The 20,921-nt window shown below is 44.0% G+C and overlaps 3 protein-coding genes across 3 annotated transcripts; all 3 read left to right on the top strand.

Annotated features, from left to right (window-relative positions):
- The first annotated feature begins 1,168 nt into the window (after positions 1 to 1,168).
- Positions 1,169 to 2,536, top strand: LOC137833271 (uncharacterized). The gene has a single exon (XM_068641631.1). The coding sequence runs from the start codon at positions 1,169 to 1,171 to the stop codon at positions 2,534 to 2,536; it is 1,368 nt and encodes a 455-aa protein (XP_068497732.1).
- Positions 2,537 to 4,498: 1,962 nt separating this feature from the next.
- On the top strand, positions 4,499 to 5,161 carry LOC137833270 (uncharacterized). Its single transcript, XM_068641629.1, has one exon. It carries the CDS (start codon positions 4,499 to 4,501, stop codon positions 5,159 to 5,161), a length of 663 nt encoding a protein of 220 aa, XP_068497730.1.
- A 498-nt stretch (positions 5,162 to 5,659) lies between these two features.
- Positions 5,660 to 6,043, top strand: LOC137833269 (uncharacterized). The gene has a single exon (XM_068641628.1). The coding sequence runs from the start codon at positions 5,660 to 5,662 to the stop codon at positions 6,041 to 6,043; it is 384 nt and encodes a 127-aa protein (XP_068497729.1).
- Positions 6,044 to 20,921: the final 14,878 nt, after the last annotated feature.

The raw sequence follows: 20,921 nt of genomic DNA, 5'->3' as shown, positions 1-20,921 counted from the left end.
TACGACCCAGGAGAGGGCCACGCCCAGGGGTGAACCATGTGCATGGTACGAGAGGAAGACAGATATACTCTCACGGCGAGTGACTAGAGGCTGGGGCGCATGAGTTGGCACCCAGGTAGTCACCCCTCGCGCCATATGAACTTGGAGGAAGGAAGACTTACACGCTGGAATTTCCCTAAGTTGGGTTACAACGTTGTAAGGCCTTCCACGTGGAGTTGCGGTTAAGTCAGAAGGCCACGTGGCAATAACCACTGAAACATCAAGGTATATAAGCTTCTCTGAAAGCTTAGTAAGGTACGTTTTATCAGTTCCACGTTTTTACTCAGTTTACACACTTTCTAATCATTCGTTCGCTTACTCGCTGTGCGCACGAGTGGTTGGAGAGAGAGAGAGAGAGAAAAAACAAAGTTAGTTACGGTGCTCCGATACGGAGGTTTTGATGTTTCTTGCTCGCTGACTTGATCGTCGGAGTGCAAACTACCGCGAGGGTGCCCTTTGCTCACTTCATTTTAGGTACTCACGGCGGCGTAAGGCGGAGATCTGAGTTGAAGACGAAGGAGTCCTTGTTCGCAAGTTAGAGCCACGCACGAAGACTTTCTCAGTCAACCGGCAGGAACATTTGGTGCCTACCGTGGGGCCCATTTAAAACATCAGTCCCACTACAAGTGTTGAGTTCTTCAGTTGCAACTTTCGAAATTAGTTTTCAAGATTTGTCCAAGATTTACCGTTCATCGTCAAGATTACATAGTTTTCACTGATCGTTTTCGTTTCAGATCGAGTTTTCGTCGTTCGCCGGAGGATTTCAGATCGTTTCACCGTTTCATCGTGGAAGTTCGTTCAGTTTCCACCGTTGGTCGCAGTTCGTTTGAAGTTTGTTGAAGATTCACCGATGTTCGTGGATTGTTGGTGGTTTCCTCTGTTTCCACCAATCGTTTTCTGATCAAGCTCAGTTTTCCCCGTTTGTTTCGTCAGACCAGTTCTGTTCCCATCGTGTTCTTCGTTTTCTGGAAGTCTAAGCCGTTCAATCTTCAGTTCCACGTTCATCTGCAGTTTTTCGGTTCCACCGGAGAGTCTGTCAAGAACCACCGTAGCAGCTCAAAGATTTTCAAGAAATCGTTGAAGATGAGGACAACCAGGCAGAGTTCGACGCGCGCCTGAGAGCGGAGATATGACCATGCAGCAAGTCATGGATATGATGCAGGGATTGCAGGAGGCAATGACAGCATCGAAGGTTGAGCAGGAACGCATGCAAGCGGATCTCGCGGTGTCTCAGGCGAGAAATGAAGAGCTATGCCGCACGAATGAGGAGTTGCGCCGCGGGTTGCGCAACAACTCAGGGCTACGCGATGCAGATGAGCGCGAGTGTTTCACTCCACCAAGGGAGTTCTCTACGTCGTTCTTGCAGTCAATCCTGGAGGCGGTAATCCCCAACACGTTCGTAGGTCCTAAGGTGATTTTCACGGGGATGGAAGATCCCGAAGCACATCTCACTGCGTTTTACACGCAGATGATGTTGGTAGGCGGATCCGACGCCGTAAGGTGCAAGCTCTTTATGAGCACGTTGACTGGGATGGCCATGGACTGGTTCATCAGCCTTCCAGATGGCCATATCACATCTTTTGCACAACTTTCACAGCTATTCAGGGAGCAGTACCTAGCCAACAGGGCTCCACCACCAGTTTCGTACGACTTGTTTGACGTGAAGCAGTATCAAGGCGAGACCTTGAAGGAATATATCAATCGCTTCGGGGCCCAGGTGGTGAAGGTTGGCACCACGGAGGAGCCCATGATTGTCTACGCATTCAGGAAGGGGGTCTGCCCTGGGCCTTTCTGTGAGTCAATCATCCGCAACTGCCCCCGAACTTTTGCTGAGATAAGGCGTCACGCTGTGGAACACATCGCCACTGAGGGCGAAGTGTGCGAGAAGCGCACAAGTGTTGCGCCCGCATGCCCTAGAGCACCGTCATGTGCACAACCGGCCAGGGTCAACGAGGCCACGACGGGAAGGAAGAATCAGGAGAGGAGACGCCCATACGAGGCGAGGAGGCCCCCAGCTAGGGGTCGAGCAGAGGGAAACAGGTCGGCGAGGGAAGGTAATAGGCTGTTAAGGCACAATTTCGTGGTGGAGCTGAAAGATCTTATTGTTGTGCCAAACATAGCTGACAAACTGAGGCCACCAGTGAAGACAGATAAAGTGTTGGGACCTCACAAAGACTCATGGTGCAAGTTCCACGAGGCATTTGGGCACCACATCAACAACTGTTTGGCGTTGGGCCATCGGTTGGATGAACTGGTGAAGAATGGTTTTCTGAAAGATTACCTAGCCGGATCTGCTACGGCCGCGGCCTTGGCAGTACCAGAGGAAGATCAGGCGCATGAAATGCCAATCCACGGAGAAGTACACACCATCTCTGGTGGCTTCTCAGGGGGGGGGCACTGCTTCTCAGCGCAAGAGGTATGTGAGGTCAGTGAATTCAGTTGCTGGAGAGGGTTCAGACGACCCGTGGGAGACAGACCTGGTGTTCACGAAGGCTGATCTACGTGATGTCGTCCCACATGACAATGACCCCGTGGTCATTTTGGTTGTCACAGCTGGGAGAAAGGTGCACAGAGTTCTCGTCGACCAGGGCAGTTCTGCAGATGTCATGTTCTGGTCGACCTTCAACAAGCTGTAGTTGTCCCCTGACCTGCTGAGACCCTACACTGGATGCTTGTATGGCTTTGCAGGGGGACCAAGTGGAGGTACGTGGCTACTTGGAGGTAATGATTACGTTTACTGATGGAACGACGTCCCGTACCGAGAGCATTCGATACCTGGTAGTGAATGCCAGTTCAGCTTAGAATATTTTGTTGGGTAGGCCAGCGCTGAATAGGCTAAGAGCAGTGGCCTCCATGCGCCACATGAAGATGAAGCTGCTAGACTTTAGTGGCAGGGTGATCGTGATCAAGTCTGATCAGGAGGAGGCCCGAAAATGCTATGAGAATAGCTTAAAAACGAAGAGGGGTGTGGTCATGGTGATGAAATGCCCGCCCATTTCAGATATGCCAATGGAAGTAGAGACCTTGGAAGAGGCGACGCCTACGGAGTCAACTCCTGTCGAGGCCTCACCCGCGGAGGCGACGCCCAGGGAAGACGCGCACTCAGAAGAAACACATGGGGAGGCCTCGCCCATGGAAGAAGCGTCAGAGGAGGCCTCGCCCATGGAAGAAGCGTCAGAGGAGGCCTCGCCTGAAGCACCTAATGGAGCGACGCCTATAAGAGAAGGCAGCAAAAACGACGTTCATGACGGAGACGTGCAGTTACTGCTATAAGGTGATGCCGTTTGGGCTGAAGAACGCGGGCGCCACCTACCAGAGACTAATGGATAAGGTCCTTGCACCCATGCTGGGAAGGAACGTGCAGGCCTACGTAGATGACATGGTGGTGACCTCGCAGGAGAGGGGGCGACACACAGCGGATTTGGAAGAGCTGTTTGCCACCATATCAAAGTACCGCCTCAAGCTGAACCCCGAGAAGTGCGTCTTCGGGGTTGAGGCGGGTAAGTTCTTGGGCTTTATGCTAACGGAGAGGGGAATAGAGGCGAACCCTGATAAGTGCGCAACTATCATTGCCATGAGGAGTCCAACCTCAGTGAAAGAAGTGCAGTAACTTACTGGGCGAATGGCAGCTTTGTTAAGGTTCGTGTCTGCTGGAGGTGAGAAGGGCCACCCCTACTTTCAATGACTCAAGAGGAATAACTGTTTTGCGTGGACAGATGAGTGCGAAACAGCATTCCTCAAGCTGAAGGAGTACATGGCGACGCCTCTGGTGCTGTGCAAGCCACGGGAAGGCGTCCCCCTTCACCTGTACTTCATTGTGATTGAGTGGGCTATCAGCTCTATGCTGGTCCAGGAGCAGGATCAAGTGCAGAGGCCCATCTACTTCGTAAGCAAGGCCTTGCAAGGCCCAGAGTTGAGATACCAGTCGTTGGAGAAGGCGGCGCTGGTAGTAGTGTTCTCGGCCAGGAGGCTCCGCCACTATTTTCATAGCTTCACAGTGGTGGTGATGACGGACCTCCCCATTCAGAAGGTGCTACAAAAGCCAGATGTCCCTGGGAGGATGGTTCGCTTGGCAGTGGAGCTGTTAGAGTTTGATATCCAGTACGAGCCCAGGGGATCCATCAAAGGGCAAATCTACGTAGATTTCGTTGCAGAGCTTTCACCAGGAGGTGCCCCCCAAAAGGTGGAGTTAGGATCACAGTGGATGCTCTCAGTGGATGGGTCCTCCAATCAACAGGGAAGCGGTGCAAGGATAGTTTTGGAGGGGCCTAATGGGGTGTTGATCGAGCAAGCCCTACGTTTTGCCTTCAAGGCAAGTAATAACCAAGCTAATTATGAGACTTTAATCGCTGGAATGCTCTTAGCCAAGGAAATGGGTGCGCAGAGCCTCTTGGCAAAGAGTGATTCGCAGTTGGTCACAGGGTAGGTGACTGGGGAGTATCAGGCAAAAGACCCGCAAATGGCAGCGTATCTGAAGTATATCCAAGTGTTGAAGGGAGCTTTCGCTACGTTTGAGCTGGTGCACGTCCCTAGAGAACACAATGCTAGAGCTGACCTGCTCGCCAAGCTGGCCAGCTCAGGCAAGGGGGGAAGGCACAGGACAGTCATCCAGGAAACACTCAAGACGCCGCGAAAGTTTGTTGCAGATAATAGGGTGGATGTTCTTCATATCAGTGTGGCGAGAGGAAAGCCATGGAGCCATCGCTCTTTGATTCAAGATATGGCAAGGACACCCCGCGTTAGCGCCTATGCGGCCTCGCCCGAAGAAGAGAAGTGTGTGCAAGTGTGTGCCGTGGAAGAAGGGGGTACATGGATGACGCCTTATAGGCGATACATAGCAGATGAGATTCTCCCAGCGGAGCCTGGGGAGGACAAGAGGATAAAGAAGAATTCTGCAAGGTACACTCTCATCGATGGAGTGCTATTTAGGCATGGGTTCACGCACCCAATTCTGACATGTGTGAGTGGCGACGAGTGTACGAGGATCATGTCGGAGCTTCACGAGGGGGTTTGTGGAAGCCACGTAGGGGGGAGATCATTAGCTTCCAAGGTGATTCGCGCAGGGTTTTATTGGCCATCGGTGAGGGAAGATTGTGTAAGATACGCCCAGCGATGCAAGTAGTGTCAGATGCATGCTGACTAGCACAAGGCGCCTCCAGAAGAGCTGAGGTCGATTTATAGCCCGTGGCCTTTCCACACATGGGGAATCGATATTCTGGGGCCTTTCCCTTTGGCGATAAGGCAAATGAAGTACTTGATAGTCGCCATCGAGTACTGCACGAAGTGGATAGAGGCAAAACCAGTGGCACAGATCACTGCACATAAGGTACAACACTTCGTATGGAAGAATATTGTATGTCGCTTCGGTGTGCCAAGGCGTCTCATCTCGGATAATGGCACCCAGTTTGCCAGCCTGCAAATGAGCAAGTTATGCGCAAAAGTAGGCATCAAGCAGGTGTTCGCGTCTGTCGAACACCCCCAGACGAACGGACAGGTAGAGTCCGCAAATAGAATTTTGTTGAGGGGGCTGAAGCGACGACTGGAGAAAGCTAAGGGGGCGTGGGCAGAAGAGGTACCAAGGATCGTGTGGGCTTACCACACCACACCTCAATCTTCCACAATGGAGATGTCGTTCAGCCTGGTATATGGGTCAGATGCCATGATCCCGGTAGAGATTCACGAGAGCTCGCCCCGTTTTCAAAGCTTTGTGGCAGAGGAGTCCAACGAGGAAAGAAGGGTAAATCTAGACCTGTTGGACGAGGTCAGAGAAGAGGCGAGGATAAAGGATGAAGTTGTGAAGAGAAGAGTGGAGCATCAGTACAACTCTAAGGTGAAGCCGCGACAATTCCAAGTGGCTGACCTGGTTATGCGGAAGGCTCATCCCTATGAGTTGGAGAACAAGTTGTCTCCCAAGTGGACCAAACCCTTCAGAGTAACCGAAGCCAAGGGGAATGGTTCGTACAAACTCGAGACTCTGGAAGGAGGTCCCATCCCACGCAGTTGAAACGTAGCCAATTTAAAGTTTTATTTCAACTAAAAACGTTATGTAGTACACAGTTTAAAAGGGGACACTCTTTTTCCCTTTCGGGGGCTTTTTAATGAGGTCACCCAAGTAAAAAAGAAGTTCAAGAATACTTTGTCTCATTCCCCTTTACCCTTTTTCTTGTAATGTAAGGAAACGCTAGAGGGAAGGGTCGCCGCTTTGGGCGTCGCCAGGTGCGAGCGACGCCAGGTGTGGGCGTGGATACCAAGCGCGCAAACCAGCTTGGACGCATCGCCACCCCAAAGGAAGTGTCGGGAACACACTCTCCGGGCGTGGGCGACACGTTAGGAAGGTACGTATAGTAAAGTTCAAAAATCCGAGCGTTTAATCCCTGGGTAGGGGTTAACGGATTCCTTCGGGATGCCCCCTCCCCAGGTAAGAACGGCTAGCACCGGTGTCCGACGTTTAGACACCTCACAAGGAAGTGGCGGAGGGCGTTTCCTTCGAGTGTGGGCGTCGGGCAGTGAGAAAGTTTGGAGCAGTGTAGAGCCAGGTGACTTGGTGCAAAGACGCATCATGTAGGAGAAGTGCCATCCTTAGGGAAACCTTCTCCCTAGGCGTAATCACCAAAGTCCCTGGTCATCTTGGTGTTTAGACACACCGAGGACGATACGACACTACTCTCAACATGTCTCTCTTCGGGCGTGGGCACCAAGAACACTGATCGCCTTGGTGTTTTTAGACACTCCGAGGACGAAACGGTGCTGCCTTTGGGCAAGCCTCTCCTCGAGCGTGGGCACCAGGTGCACAGAGATAAGGGCTAAGTTGCCTTGGTGTTTAGAAACCCCGTGGATGATACGGCGCTACTGTAGTAGGCCTCACCACGGGCGTGGGCACCAAAGCGTGACTTTGTCCCAAGTGTTTAGACACGCTGAGGACGATACGACCTCGCGTTCAGTGAGTCTCTCCTCGAGTGTGGACACCCAGTGCAGGTAAGATAAGCCTTCCTCGCCCTCGAGCGATGTCGAGGCCATAGAAGAAGAGCTAAAGTCTTCCCTCATCCTTGAGCGATGTCGAGGCCATAGAAGAGATAAGACCTTTTTCATCTTAAGCGATGACGAGGCCGCTGGCACCTTTGGCAGTGCGCGCCTTAGGGCTTAAGAAGAGGAAGTAAAAGATCGAGTTGAATTTTTACAAGTCAAAGAGGCGACAAAAATTCAAAAAGCGAAAGGAAAGCATAAACACAAGTTATCAAAAGTAGTAAAAGCAGAGAAGATTCACTAGGGAATGAAGTCATTGCGAAGAACAGTTATATTCAGAATACTTCAAAGGAAATGTTCGCAGCAATTACAAAGTCAAGAGAAAAATAAGTGAGTACATGGTGAGAATGTTACAAAGTTAAAGAGAAAAGGCTAGTCCTCAGGAGCCGTCAAAGGCACGATCTTGCCTTTGACCACTTCACTAAAAGGGCTGCACTCCGAAAGGTTGATACCAGGGTTCGCACAAGCCGCTTGGACAAGGGCTTTAGCAAACCCGTCGGCGAACCCCGTCGCAGCTTCTTAGACTAACCTTTCCTCTGTTGCCTTGAAGTTCTCAGCTTGAGAGGTCACCTCTTGGTCTTTGGTCGCTAAAGCAACAACCAACTCTTGAACTTTAGCCTGCAGAGTTTTGTTCTCAGCAGTTAGCATATCGCAATCGTTGGTTTTGGCCTCGAGTGCAGCCTCAGTTTTCGCCAGCTTCTGCTCCAAGTCGATGCAGTGGTCTTCAAGTTTCTTCTACTGCGCCTTAGAAGCCTCCGCCGCGTCTTGAAGCTCCACAACTTTTACTCGAAGGGGCACGATCTGCCCAAGGAGTTCAGCATGAGCTTGCCCTGCCTCATGCAGTCTTTTGCTAGCATCCTCCTTGGCTTTCTGAACTAGCCTCAGGGAATTTTTATAAGCTTCCTCCTGGCGGCCCCAGCGACGTGACATGGTCTCCTTCTCCTCTTTGAGAAGGGCGTTTTCTTTCTCCAAAGCTTGAAAGGCAGAGGCCTCGATAGCTTTGGCTTTAGCTTGATCTCACCAAGTGTTGGCACAGGCAATGAAGGCACCCATGTAGTAGTTCATGCCTTCCTTCTTGGGCCCTTCAGCTTGGCTGCGTGGAGACAGTTTTTCCAGGTAACCCCTCAGCGTGTCTTGGATTGGTAGGGGAAGCTCTGGTGCAGGCGTAGGGTGAGCGGGTTCAGATTCGATCTCGCCCTCCAAGGCCATTGGTTGTGGAGGTGAGGTTGCACTTGAAGGGTGCTCCCTGAGAGACTCAGCCCCATGCGAAGAGGAAGAGGTGGAGGTAGCAACCTGAGGGGCAGCCCGGGTAGTCCTCCTTCTTTTGAAGACTTGCCCTTCAGCAGAATCTTCCTCGTCCTCTGAAGGAACCACCACCACCCCTTTGCCTTTATCAAGGGGGGCTGGTGCAGTAGTGGATTCGGCCAGTGCGAGAGGCATGGCTGCTATGGGAGGTGGCGAGTGTGGGGGTTGAGTTGGAGATGGTAGTGTTTGGGGAGTGGTTGTTGGAGGTGGACTTTGGGGGTGAAGGGTGGGGGAGGTAGGATCGTTTTCAGAGGTTGGAGGTATGGAGACCCAACCCCCTTTCAATGAAGCAGACTTCATGGCTTGGGCAAGTTTCCATCTCCTTTGCTTGTCCATTTTTGAATTTGTATCAAGAGGGCAAACACAGTAGGAATTAAGCACAAGCTAAATTACGGCATGAGAAAGCAGATAAATCATGTACAAAGCAAAAACAAGCAGAAGTAGAGAATAGATGGTTAAAAGGGGTGATTCTTATACTTATGTAACTAGCAAGGGCTTCAGCGTCATATTCACGACCTATTAGAATGGAGGTGTCGAAGACCCCCACGCTGGCCAGGATTTGGAAAACCTCCCGATCAGTCGAGGGCAGCTCATCAAGGGACTTGGGCTTGGTTAGCTTGACTTTCTTCACCCAGTACAAGGGGAGGCCGTCAAGAGCAGTGCAGTCGTAATCAGAATAGCACACTCTGAAGAATTTGCCCCTCCATCCCTTGTAGGATTGCTGGAACAGAGTTAGGAGGACCCTCCCAGCGATACTGCTAAAGCTCATCTAGAGGCTTTTTTCCTGCTTCTTCACCTCGAAGAAGTGAAGGAAGATATCCACTGAGGGGGGCTGGCCAAAATACCCGCAGAGGATCCCGAAGGCCTTGATGAAGGCCCAGTTGTTGGGATGAAGCTGGGCAGAGGCAACGTTGATCTCTGTGAGAAGCTCCCTCTCGAACCCAGAGAAAGACAAGCACATCCCAATGCGCTTGAAGACCGTTTGGTAGAAGAAGAAGAATAGGACCCCATTGTTGGACCTCTCATCCCCACACACAGGCTCGCCTGGGGTACAGGGAAGCACAGATATGTCCTCGTCGTGCCTCCTTGCAAAGGCGCCATGTTGGTAGACGCTTGGTCCGTCAATATGATCCCTTCAATCCTTCATGGAGGTTAGGCTTGAGCACTCATCGAGCAGCTCATCGGAGGCCCAGGGGTAAAGGGCTTTGTAGTTGACCCTTGGGGGTGGAGGATTGGCCGTCGTTTTAGTACGCGCCATTGAGGAAAGCTGAAGAATGAAGAAGAGAAAAGGTTTAGCAAGTGGGGGTTAAGGCGAAAAGGGGAAATAAACCCTATGAAAAAAGGCCCTACCCACGCGAGAAATCGAGAAGAGGGAAAATGGAGAAATGAGGAAGAAGAGTGCAAATGCGAAAGAAATGAACAGGCCCAGGCAGTTATAGCAGTACATAAGTTAAAGGGAAGAGCCATCGAAGTAGAAAAATCATACCTTTGAAGTATCTGGTCTAGTGGAGTTTGGAAGTGCGAAAAGAGAACGAAGATCGCAGAGAAAGTTTTGGGAAGATGAATAGTGAGTAGAATGCGAAAAAGTGATGAAATAGTAACTGGGAGCACGCGTTTTTGAAAGATATAACGTATACTTGAGGAGCGCGAGAGGCGTTAAGTGATGGCCGTGCGATTGGGCCACGTGTCAAGAGATTAAAGCGTAACTTAAAGTGTCACATCATCAGCGCAGAGAATGTTAAGTCAGTTTCTCAAAGAATGTCACGTCATCAGAGATGCCATGTGAATGGTAAGGCGAGGCCTTAGTCTTTTTGCTGAAAACAAGTGTCAGCTCAAGACTGGGGCTTGTGTACCGACCCGTCACCGGGCGTTGACCAAAGTCAAAGTCAAAGTCAAAGTCAAACATGTGGTGGGACCCGCCAAGGGGCCCAAGGGAGAAAGTCAATAGGTTGACCACTTTGGGCGTCGCCATGTTGGGGCGTCACCAGGTGTGGGCGTCGCCAGGTGTGGGTGTCGCCATGTTGAGGCGTCACCAGGTGTGGGCGTCGATGATGTCACCCCCGATACCCACGGGTAGGGAAGACCGTGGAGGGGGCGGCACAGTAAAAGGTCACGGTACGGGCAAGGAGGCCTTGGGCCCCGGTACCTCAGAACAGTAATAAAGAGAAGAGAAAGGTGGCTTCAAGGCCATAGTCCCAGTACCAGTAGGGGGTAACCCGATTCGTGAAATACCCACGCCACCTCTAGAGAATCCCTGGGACAGATACGACCCAGGAGAGGGCCACGCCCAGGGGTGAACCATGTGCATGGTACGAAAGGAAGGCAGATATACTCCAGGGCGAGTGACTAGAGGCTGCGGCGCATGAATTGGCACCCAGGTAGTCACCCCTCGCGCCACATGCACTTCGAGGAAGGAAGACTTACACGCTGGAATTTCCCTAAGTTTGGTTACAGCGTTGTAAGGCCTTCCACGTGGAGTTGCGTTAAGTCAGAAGGCCACGTGGCAGTAAGCACTGAAACATCAAGGTATATAAGCTTCTCGAAAGCTTAGTAAGGTACGTTTTATCAGTTCCACGTTTTTACTCAGTTTACACACTTTCTGATCATTCGTTCGCTTACTCGCTGTACGCACGAGTGGTTGGAGAGAGAGAGAGAACAAAGTTAGTTACGATTCAGTTTTGGGGCTCCGATACGGAGGTTTTGATGTTTCTTGCTCGCTGACTTGATCGTCGGAGTGCAAACGGTCGCGAGGGCGCCGTTTGCCACTTCTTTTCAGGTACTCACGGCGGCGTAAGGCGGAGATCTGAGTTGAAGACGAAGGAGTCCTTGTTCGCGAGTTAGAGCCACGCACGAAGACTTTCTCAGTCAACCGGCAGGAACAATACTCTGTTTAAAAACTCTGCATAAACCCTTTATTCAACATAACAGGCTTATCCAAGTGTAGTGCATAACACTTAGTCCCTAACCAAAGACAACCACTTCAGGGACCAATCAAATCCACCCAGGAACGTAGGAACCAACACCTGCCCGACAAATTGCTCATCTGAAACCTACCCTGTTGCATTGATCCTCAGGTTCAACATCATTCCTGGTAGGAAAGCCATCAAAATATGTACCCTGGTCCTTTATTACAGACTGCACCTACACTCTGCTTACCACAAAACTCTGTTATTGTTCCTGCACTGAAAGCAGGTTTTGCACCTCCCTAAACACACAAAACAAACAACAACTACATACCAGCCCTTACCACTCAAAGCTACCCTCCGAACTGCTTAAACGACATACATGCTATCAACTATTAATAACTACGTGCACTCAGTTTTAGAGGTCTCCTCCCTAGCCCCTTTTCTCTATTAGCAGTAGTAGGAGATACAATCTCAAATACTTTCAACCCATGATAGCATTAGTAGACATTATTGCTTTCCATCTAAAAAACAATTTAATTCTTCATAACCATAATTCTTTTAGCTTACTTTGAGCGTTGCTCCAATTGCTGATTATACACATAACTCTACCTTAGAGCTCTCCAACTGCAAAGAGCATGCTGAAATTCGGCAAAATGGGCCTTCATACAACAATATAAAGGAAACCAGGCCACCCACAAAATCGGATAAGTACTTCCATAAAGCACATGATGTACACAAAGAGCCCACCCCTACTTAATGGCTTTGGTACACCATCATCACCTCTTCTATTGACCATAATTCCTTCCACCTCTCTCAAACCGTTACCTAAAACTTCTAATGCACGGAAGGGGGTTTAGAACCGAATCCACAAAGGAGTAGTTATATGAAGGTACCTTGTGTTTTAACCACAACAAGGATTTAAGTTGAGCCTTCTGAAAAATCTCTTCAACATCAACTATGCCTTGCCTGAAAACAACATTGTTCCGTTGTTCCCAGATACACCATACTATCACTACCCAAAGAACTTTCCAAACCAGGTTTTGGTTGTTGCTCATCTGAAGTAAATGGAAGTTCTCGAAATGATGCTTCAGATAATTATATTGGACACACAAGATGCTTATCCATCTGAAACATGTAGACCAAACACTCTGAGCATGTTTGCATTCTATAAACAAATGTTGGCTTGACTTATCCACAGCTTGGCACATACCCCAAGTAGTTGTGTTAACCCTTACCCCTCTCCTACTTAAACACATTCTAGTAGGAATTTTGTCCAACATAACCCTCTAAGTTGTAGTGACCACATTAGGAAGAGCTTTGACCTTCCACAAACATGTGAATAATTCATTGTGTTGTCCACTGCCATGCTTAGCAAGTAAATCATACGTCGATTTTACTGATAACAACCCTAAATCATCACTCCTCCATTCCCTGACATCCTTCACTTCCTTGTCTAGAGAGACCCTAGATATGAATGAATATAAATTCGCCTCCAACAGTGATTCCCACTCGAACCTCTCACACCTCCACCTAAGGCGCCATTGCCAGATTGCTTCTTCCCACCCCGTACCTCTCCCACTTTTTTACCCTAATCCAGAGGTAAGGAGTACAACCTAGGAAATAATGTCTTGAGGTTACGGTTGTCAATCCATCCATCCTCCCAGAATCTAGCTTTATCTCTAACTCATGTTTTCAATCCTAAGGCCTCCTGGAACCATCCTACACCTATTTCTTCACTGCATACCTTTGACAAGTCTCTCCACCACCATGATTGGAATTTGCTTTGTACGTTTTACACTAAGGTTGTCTGTTTCTGAGCCATATTTTGAGACCAACAGATCTTTCCATTTCCTTTCCTCTTCACTCACGAGTCGCCATTTCCATTTAGCTAACAAAGCAGCATTAAACTTTCAGATATCTTTGATTCCTAAATCGTCCTCCTGTTTGGATTTACACAGATTCTCCCAACTCACCCACGGTATAGGTTTGTTCTCCTTCCCCAAATCCCAAAGAAACCTCCTTTGGATACTAATAATACTTTTACAGACTAATTTCGGTGCTTTAAAGAAGGAGAGGTAAAATAGGGGTAAGGTTGTGAAGACCGACTTAATTAAACAAATTCTACATGCCAACGATAAAAATCTCCCTCTCCAAACACTGAGTTTGGCTTTTAATTTGACTAGGATTGGTTCCAAAAAATGCCTTCTCCTTGGATTACAACCCACTTCCAGGCCCAAATACTTGAAAGGTACCCTCATATGGTTACAGTTTAACGTCTTAGCGTAGCATGCAAGGACACTGCTATCCATATTTATGCCAGCTAGATTTGACTTATGGAAATTAATCTTCACTCGTGAAGCAAGCTGTAAGGATAGCCTTGATGGTGATCACATTGTAGTAGGAATCTTCACACAATAACAGAGTATCATCTGCAAATTGCAACATACATACCTCTACCTAATTCCTACCAATGTTCACACCTGAAAGCAACTTGACTTTTAAAGCTTATCTTACTAACCCCGCTAGGCGTTCAACTACCACAATAAAAAGAAATGGCGCTAGCAAATCACCCTGCCTTAACCCTCTCATTGGCCTAAATTCCTTCGTAAGACTGCCATTGACCAACACTAAAATAGATGCAGATTCCATAAACCCTCTGACCCAATTAATCCATTTACTAGGGAAGCCCAACCTTTGCAACATATGATATAGGAGTTCTCACCTTACCAAATCATACGCCTTCTCATAGTTCACCTTCAGGCACAACCTACATCTTTCATTCCTCTTGATATCCTCCACCACTTCATTTTCCATAAGAACATTGTCTGACAACCCTCAATCTTTCACAAAAGCTGATTGATTTTCATCAATAACCGAGGTAGGACACTCTTAATTATGCTTGACAAGACCTTTGAGATTATTTTATATATGGCCCCTACTAACGAAATAGGCCTATATTGGTCGAGCTGTAAAGGATCCCTCACTTTAGGGACTAAGGCTGTGAATGATGCATTGCACCCTTTCGGGATATTACCCGAATCCTACAAAAACTCACCGCTTCTACAATCTATCCTTTCAAAACACCCCAAATTTTCTTAATAAAGTTAAAATTATAGCCATCCAGATCGGGGCTCTTAGTCCTTTCACTTCTCGAATCTCTTCCTCAGAGAAGTCAACAATAAGGCTAAGGTTATCTTCCGGAGATAAAGACTCCACCTCACCTAGATGAACCCTTAAGTCTTTTGTTGGCACAAATTTATCTTCAAATCGCTTCTTTCCGAACAACTTCTTGTTCCTCACTCCATTGCCCCCCCCCCCCTCACCATAACACCCAAGTGTTTGCCATCTTAGAATAGAGTGAAAGTACCTTGAACAAGAGTCCTCATGCCTGATCCAAATTGCTCTAGCCTTTTGGCTAATAAGAGAGTCAATCTTTTCGTTCGTTACCATTAACAAACCAATAAGCTCCATTCTTTTTCAGCCTATCACTCTCCTCCAGAACACCATTTGCATCTTGGCAATCAAGAACCTCTATTTCCTTTAGAATCATTTCCTTGTTCGAGTTTAAATTCCCAAACACTTCATTTCCAGACTTTCAAGTCAGCTTTGAGTATTTTACGCTTATCTTTAAGTTTAGAGATTCCATTCCCCTATACAACGTATGACATCCATTTATCTTTCACAAGGTCTTTAAAACCTCTCTTCATCTAACCCTTCCCTATGTCATGACTATCCTAGCAAAAGGTTTCTTTATTCCATATAGTTAAAAGGCTCCCACACCCTTGTCACCGCCATTATGAATACAATCAACCTTATTATCCCTCCATAGAGAATAACCTCTAGCATCAGAGAAAGAATTTACTTTCGTTTCTCACAAATTCAAAAGATTTGCACCTTCACACAGAATAATATGTCTAAGATATCTTGCTTTTATGCCCCCCAGACCTCTAATATTCAAATTCACTACAATTATAGGAAATCCTTTTTGGTTCCCTTCTCATACTTCCTCATCACCTCATTATCCCTCTCTTCCATACTTTGGATTTCTTTGATGACCTCCTTTTCAATCCCACTACAAGTGACGACAACTTGCTTACCAAGTTCCCAAAGATTAGTAGGTTCCACACAATTACCCATATTCCAAAATCTTTGCAATTAATAATATCCCCACCCGAGGTGGTAGCTGATGTAGCATTTGACCTGGTTAAGGTATTGTTTCCGATTAGAGCCGAGCTTACTCGCAAAAAACCGCATTTCCCCTTGCAAGAGAACTAGATTCCCCTAATTCCCAAATGTTAGAATATATGGCCGTAAACGAGAGGGGAGGTGAATTGATTAAGAGAGGTTTTTGAAATCTTTTTAAAGTTTAACAAAATTCTTTGTATGAATCCAGAACAGAAATCGGGTTAGCCAAGAACAAGATCAATAAAACAGCAAAGCAGCAAAAAAACAATCGGTTGTTTTTGCGAAACAATCGGTTGTTTATACCAGTAAAGCTAAAAACTGAATGTAAATGAGTTTAAGGGTAAGAGAAAGATACACCAACAGTTTATACTGGATCACTCTTAAACCAAGAGCTACATCCAGTTCCCAGAAAACCACTGGGTAATCCACTAAGTAATCAAACCAGATTACAATACACAATCCACTAAAGTAGTGACCTTGAACCCTTTAAGAAACACACTCACTTTGGCAAATCACACACCAAGAGTATTGATCTTGATCCCCTTAAGAGCACACAACACTCCTTAGCAACACAACACCAGAAATACAGAAGGTTGAAAGGAGATTACACTTGTTTACAAAACAATCTGAAATCAATACAAATGCAATCATATTCCACTCTCTTAGAAAATCCAGAGCTTTGATGTGAATGTTCAAATCTTGAATCAACTCTTTCACAACTGAAAACCTCAAATCTGTTTCTCTTTCATGTTTGAAAACATAAACAAACTATTTATATTTTCCAAAGATTGTTCAAAGCATTTAATGAAGGAGCATATTCAGTTGGAAATCATTTAAAGCACATTCAACCACCAAATTTCGTTATGATTTTCAAAGAAACGATTGGTTGAAACCACGAAACAACCGATTGTTTGGTTTGGCAGTTAAGTCAACCAAACTTAAACAGTTTTCAACCTTTTCAAAAACTCTTAAGAGTAAAACAACCGATTGATTCGAAAAAAACAATAGATTTTTTTTTCACTTAGTTTGAAAAACACTTTATTTCAAAAAAGATTTAAAACACATTAGCTTTAGATTTAACAAAGGAGTGGATTACAAATAAAACTACCCAGATCCCTCCCAAAACACAGTAGTAACACAACCTTGCATCAAACACATAAGATTTGGATTCTTCAAAGCACTTGATCACTCTTGAGCAACACCAAAGACCTTTGTACCTTCGTTGCCTTGGCTTTGTTTTACTGATGCTCCCACAATTGTTCCCTCATCTCCTAGTAAAAGAGATAGATTCAAAGAGGAGGCACCGACTCTTCGACCTCCTTCTGAAACCCATGGACCAACTGCCTTCACCAAGACACGTCCCACACAAAACTGGATTATTCGGTGTTACCTCACACACAACTTCCCTCTCTCTTGTCTTCATGTCGCTCCCGTCGATTCCAATTTCTTCATTGAGGATGCCTTCTTGCATGTGTGACTCCAAACCAACTTTTGGAACCTCGCTAACACCCAAACTTGTTTGGGCTTCTGATTAGGGTTATCAATATCTAAATTCTAAAGTTGGTTTTAAAATTAATTTAGATATTAATGATTTTTTTTAATTTTTAAAATAGAATTTTTTTTAAAGTTATTTTTGTTTAAATATTTTTAGTAGTGTATATGTTGTAAAAAAAAGTAGAAAGCATAAGCCTTGCTTCCCATTTACTTCATAATCTTATTACGTGCAATAAAGAGTCTCCATTTTAATATATTAGTCTCTATAAAATAGAAGGGTTTTAATTTTACTTATAAAATGTTTGTTTAGTTTTCTTTCCATAAAAGTTGTGTTTTGTTTAGAAATTTGTTATATTTAATGAACGTCAAGTGAATATTTCAGTGATTATTTCCAATAATATTTAATGATATTTGTAAATTCAATATCAACATTTTAAATTATTTTGAAATATGTAAAAAATCTCTATAATGAATATCGTTTATATATTATAAAATCAACTTTGAGATGAATTAAATAAAGGTAACAGATTTTATATAGTAGAAGAATTAAAACTGTTATCGTCGGTTGGCTCTGGTGAGAAGCTCCACTTCCTATCTGTCTTCTCTGGAATTTGTTCTATGTCTTTTTATTGCACTAGAACATGGCTACGGTGAAACAGAGGGAACTCTACCTGTTGATCACATTCTGACGATCAAGTCAGTGAGAGCTTACTAAAATCAAATAAGTATTCAGTCTCAGACTTAGAAACAACGTACATTTACCAGGGGACTCATGTAAGGACCAAGAAAAATATTCTTTAGAATAGAAATAGTACAATTGAAAGGACACCTAAATATTTTATTATTAAACTTAAAAGATAATATAAATATAAATTTAGTCATCCAGATTTCATTTTAAAAGAACCATCATCTCTCTAAAAACTCCTTTTTCCTTTCCTCTCCCTTCTCTCTAAGGCTCTGTTTGCTTCAATGGTTGTACTGTTCAAGAGGAAGAATGTGAATGACTATCCTTGATTTGGATCAAGGGATGTGCAGGGAAGGGAGAGAGTGGATCTGCATGGAGAGTGATTTCTCTCATCCTCTTCATATGCAAAAATTTGAGGAGAAAGCCACCTAGGATGGTGGTGTTTTCCCTTTTTGGCCTTTCTTTTTGTTTTGTCATTCATGCAATAATATATATAATAACACCTTTTATTTTTATTATTTTTCCATCACAATTATCATATTATGATATTTCATATTTTATTCTATATATTTTCTCTTCTTTATAAATAAATTTGTTGTACAATTTACTCCATATATAATATTTTTTTATTATAAAATATCTTCTAAAATATCTACATGGTTAAGTATCTACATACAATCTAAATCAATGAATATAAAAAACATTCAAAATGTATAAATAAATATAACAATAAATTTGTATATGCTTAGATAATATTATTTTTATGATTATTTTCATGTTTCGATAATATTAAGTAACTCGTATTTTTTACGAAAATAATTATTTAACGGTATCGAAATAACTTATTCAATTGTACAAAAAATAATTTAAAATATTTAAATTCACTCAAATCTACATAAAAATACATAATATTTCATTAATTAAATATTTTTAAATACAAGGATAAATTTGTAAAGTTACATTTTACACTTTTTAAAAAAATTTAAAAAACCTCAACCATTTCATCACTCACAAACTCCCATAAAATATGAAAAATGTTGATTTTGATGTAGATGATTTATGGTAGGGGATTTTGTTTGAATTTGAAAATTTAGTTGATTAGTGCAAGTTACTTTTGAAATGAATGAGTTGTTGAAATTGTTTTTGTTTGACTCTGAATGGTAAAATTTGACAAAATTATGCATAATTTTTCTGCATATCTCGCTCAGGCGAGATAATTCTCGCTCAAGCGAGAATAAAATGATGAGGGAGGTTGATGTGATTCCAATAGCAAGATATAGATGATTCTTTGACATTTTATGGAATCAACTTGAGTTGGAGATTGAATAGGCACTTTTATAGAGATGAATCAATGTTCTATGTTTCAAGAACTCACCAAAACTTGCACCAAACACCAAACTCACATGGAAGTTCCATTTCTTGCCAATTGAACCGGTTAAATTGAACAAGAAAGTAAATGAACCGATTGAAACTCTAAAGAAAGCAATTGAACCAAACAAAACATGAAAAGAAGCTACTGAACCGAATTAAAACAGTGAGAAATTGAAAAGAACCGAACAAAAGTGTAAGAAAAGGAAGATGAACCGATTAAAAGAAACTACACTTGTTTTGGAGTTCATATAGACATGGAAATGGAAGAACTAGATGGAAAAGAGAGAAGACTTATGTGGTTGAAGAACTTGGTTGATGAACACGCCACTTGAAGTATGAATGCTCCAAGATAAGTGTGGGAAGCCGCCACTTGAGAGAACCAAGGCACTCAAGATAAGACAAGGTGTAGGAGAAGACAAAGTTCTCACAATTCTCTCTCAATTTGAGTAGAGTTTCTCTATTACAATTTCCAAATCTGAATTGTGAATGACCTAAGCCCTCCTTTTATAGGAGCAAGGGCTGGTCATGAAGCTTACAACATAAGCTAACCAAAAGACTCTTCATATGCTACTTACTAATAGCGCTTAAATGAAGCATGAAGAGTACTCTTCTAGAAAATTCTAAACTATTGCCTAAAGATGCTTTTACAAAAGAGGTATCTAAGGTTTCCCTCTAAGCACCTTTCCTAAAAACTATGTATTTAAACATTCTATATTATTTACAAATTTATAAAAGAAACTATAAAGAGAGATATTTAAATGAAGCCTATTCTTGAAAATTTGTAGACTTCTTTGGCTTTAGGCTTGATCCTCTCTTTATTTTATGTCTTCTTTTAATTTTGAAAAGACTAGAAGGAAGAACTTCAAATGTGTAGGTGAATGACCTCTCCCTTCATTAATAAAAGCCTCCTTTATTTGATTCTCATCAGAGGTGCCCTCGGCTCCTTTCTCGCTCAAGTGAGACCTGTGATGAAATTTTGGGTGCTCTCGGCTTGATTCTCGCTCAAGCAAGATAATTTTCGCTTGAGTGAGACCCATTATCGCTCAAGCGAGAGAAGTTTCGCTTGAGCGAGACCCATTCTTGCTCAAGCTAGAATCTCTGTAAAAAAAAAAACTTAATTCTTTTCATTTTTGTTTTTGAAAGTCTAATGTATTATTGCTTATTGTTTTAAGTGAAAATTCTAAATCTTATTTAAAAATATAATTAAAGGAACTTAGTTATGTGTTTAAGTGATTTTTTATATATATTTAGATTGTTTAGAAAAGTTTAAAATATGATGTGATTGAATGGTGCATTGATGTGTTACATGATATGTGGAATGGTGTGATAAAAAACATAGTATTTTTAGGAAAACAAATATCGTGTTGAGATTGTTATTAGGGTGTATTGATATGTGAGTATCCTGTGAATGAGATGATCCTGACTCTAATGATATAATGGAATCACATAAATGAAGTTATTCAGTTGGTGAGAGTCGAAGAAGGTCCATTTGGCTGAGTCTGAGGTTTGAAAAAACTTATCAGAGCAGATCAAATCGATTCACCCTGTCATATGAGATGATGAAATGACGAGACATTGAGATGAGTATGCGTATGACTGTGTGGATTTCACAGCGAGTAGTATGACAGGTGCAAGTCTCTGGATGCTTATTTCAATACACGGGTCTTTCAGAAGTAAGTCAAGTTTCTACGTGTTGTGAGTTAGTAGAAGTCTGACATGAGAAAGATTAATTTTGAAGTTTTGATAGACACTTGATGGTTATGTGAAATGCATAAAAATTAATGGTTTTATGTAGATGTTTCAAGTTATATTTATATTACAAGTTTTAAAAGATATCTAGCTTACCCTTTGTTTTATTTTGTGGTTGCTTTTTTTTTAATCTGTGATGATCGTGTATATACACAGGTGCAAAT

This window comes from Phaseolus vulgaris, chromosome 6 (assembly GCF_000499845.2).
Source record: "Phaseolus vulgaris cultivar G19833 chromosome 6, P. vulgaris v2.0, whole genome shotgun sequence".
Classification (NCBI taxonomy): domain Eukaryota; kingdom Viridiplantae; phylum Streptophyta; class Magnoliopsida; order Fabales; family Fabaceae; genus Phaseolus; species Phaseolus vulgaris.
Note: the sequence above shows the minus strand (reverse complement) of the source record. Positions and strands in the feature narration are given on the sequence as shown.

Excerpts from the sequence above, each read along its gene's own strand:
- LOC137833270 (XM_068641629.1), top strand. The coding sequence starts at position 4,499 with ATGGCAGCGTATCTGAAGTATATCCAAGTGTTGAAGGGAGCTTTCGCT.
- LOC137833271 (XM_068641631.1), top strand. The coding sequence starts at position 1,169 with ATGACCATGCAGCAAGTCATGGATATGATGCAGGGATTGCAGGAGGCA.
- LOC137833269 (XM_068641628.1), top strand. The coding sequence starts at position 5,660 with ATGGAGATGTCGTTCAGCCTGGTATATGGGTCAGATGCCATGATCCCG.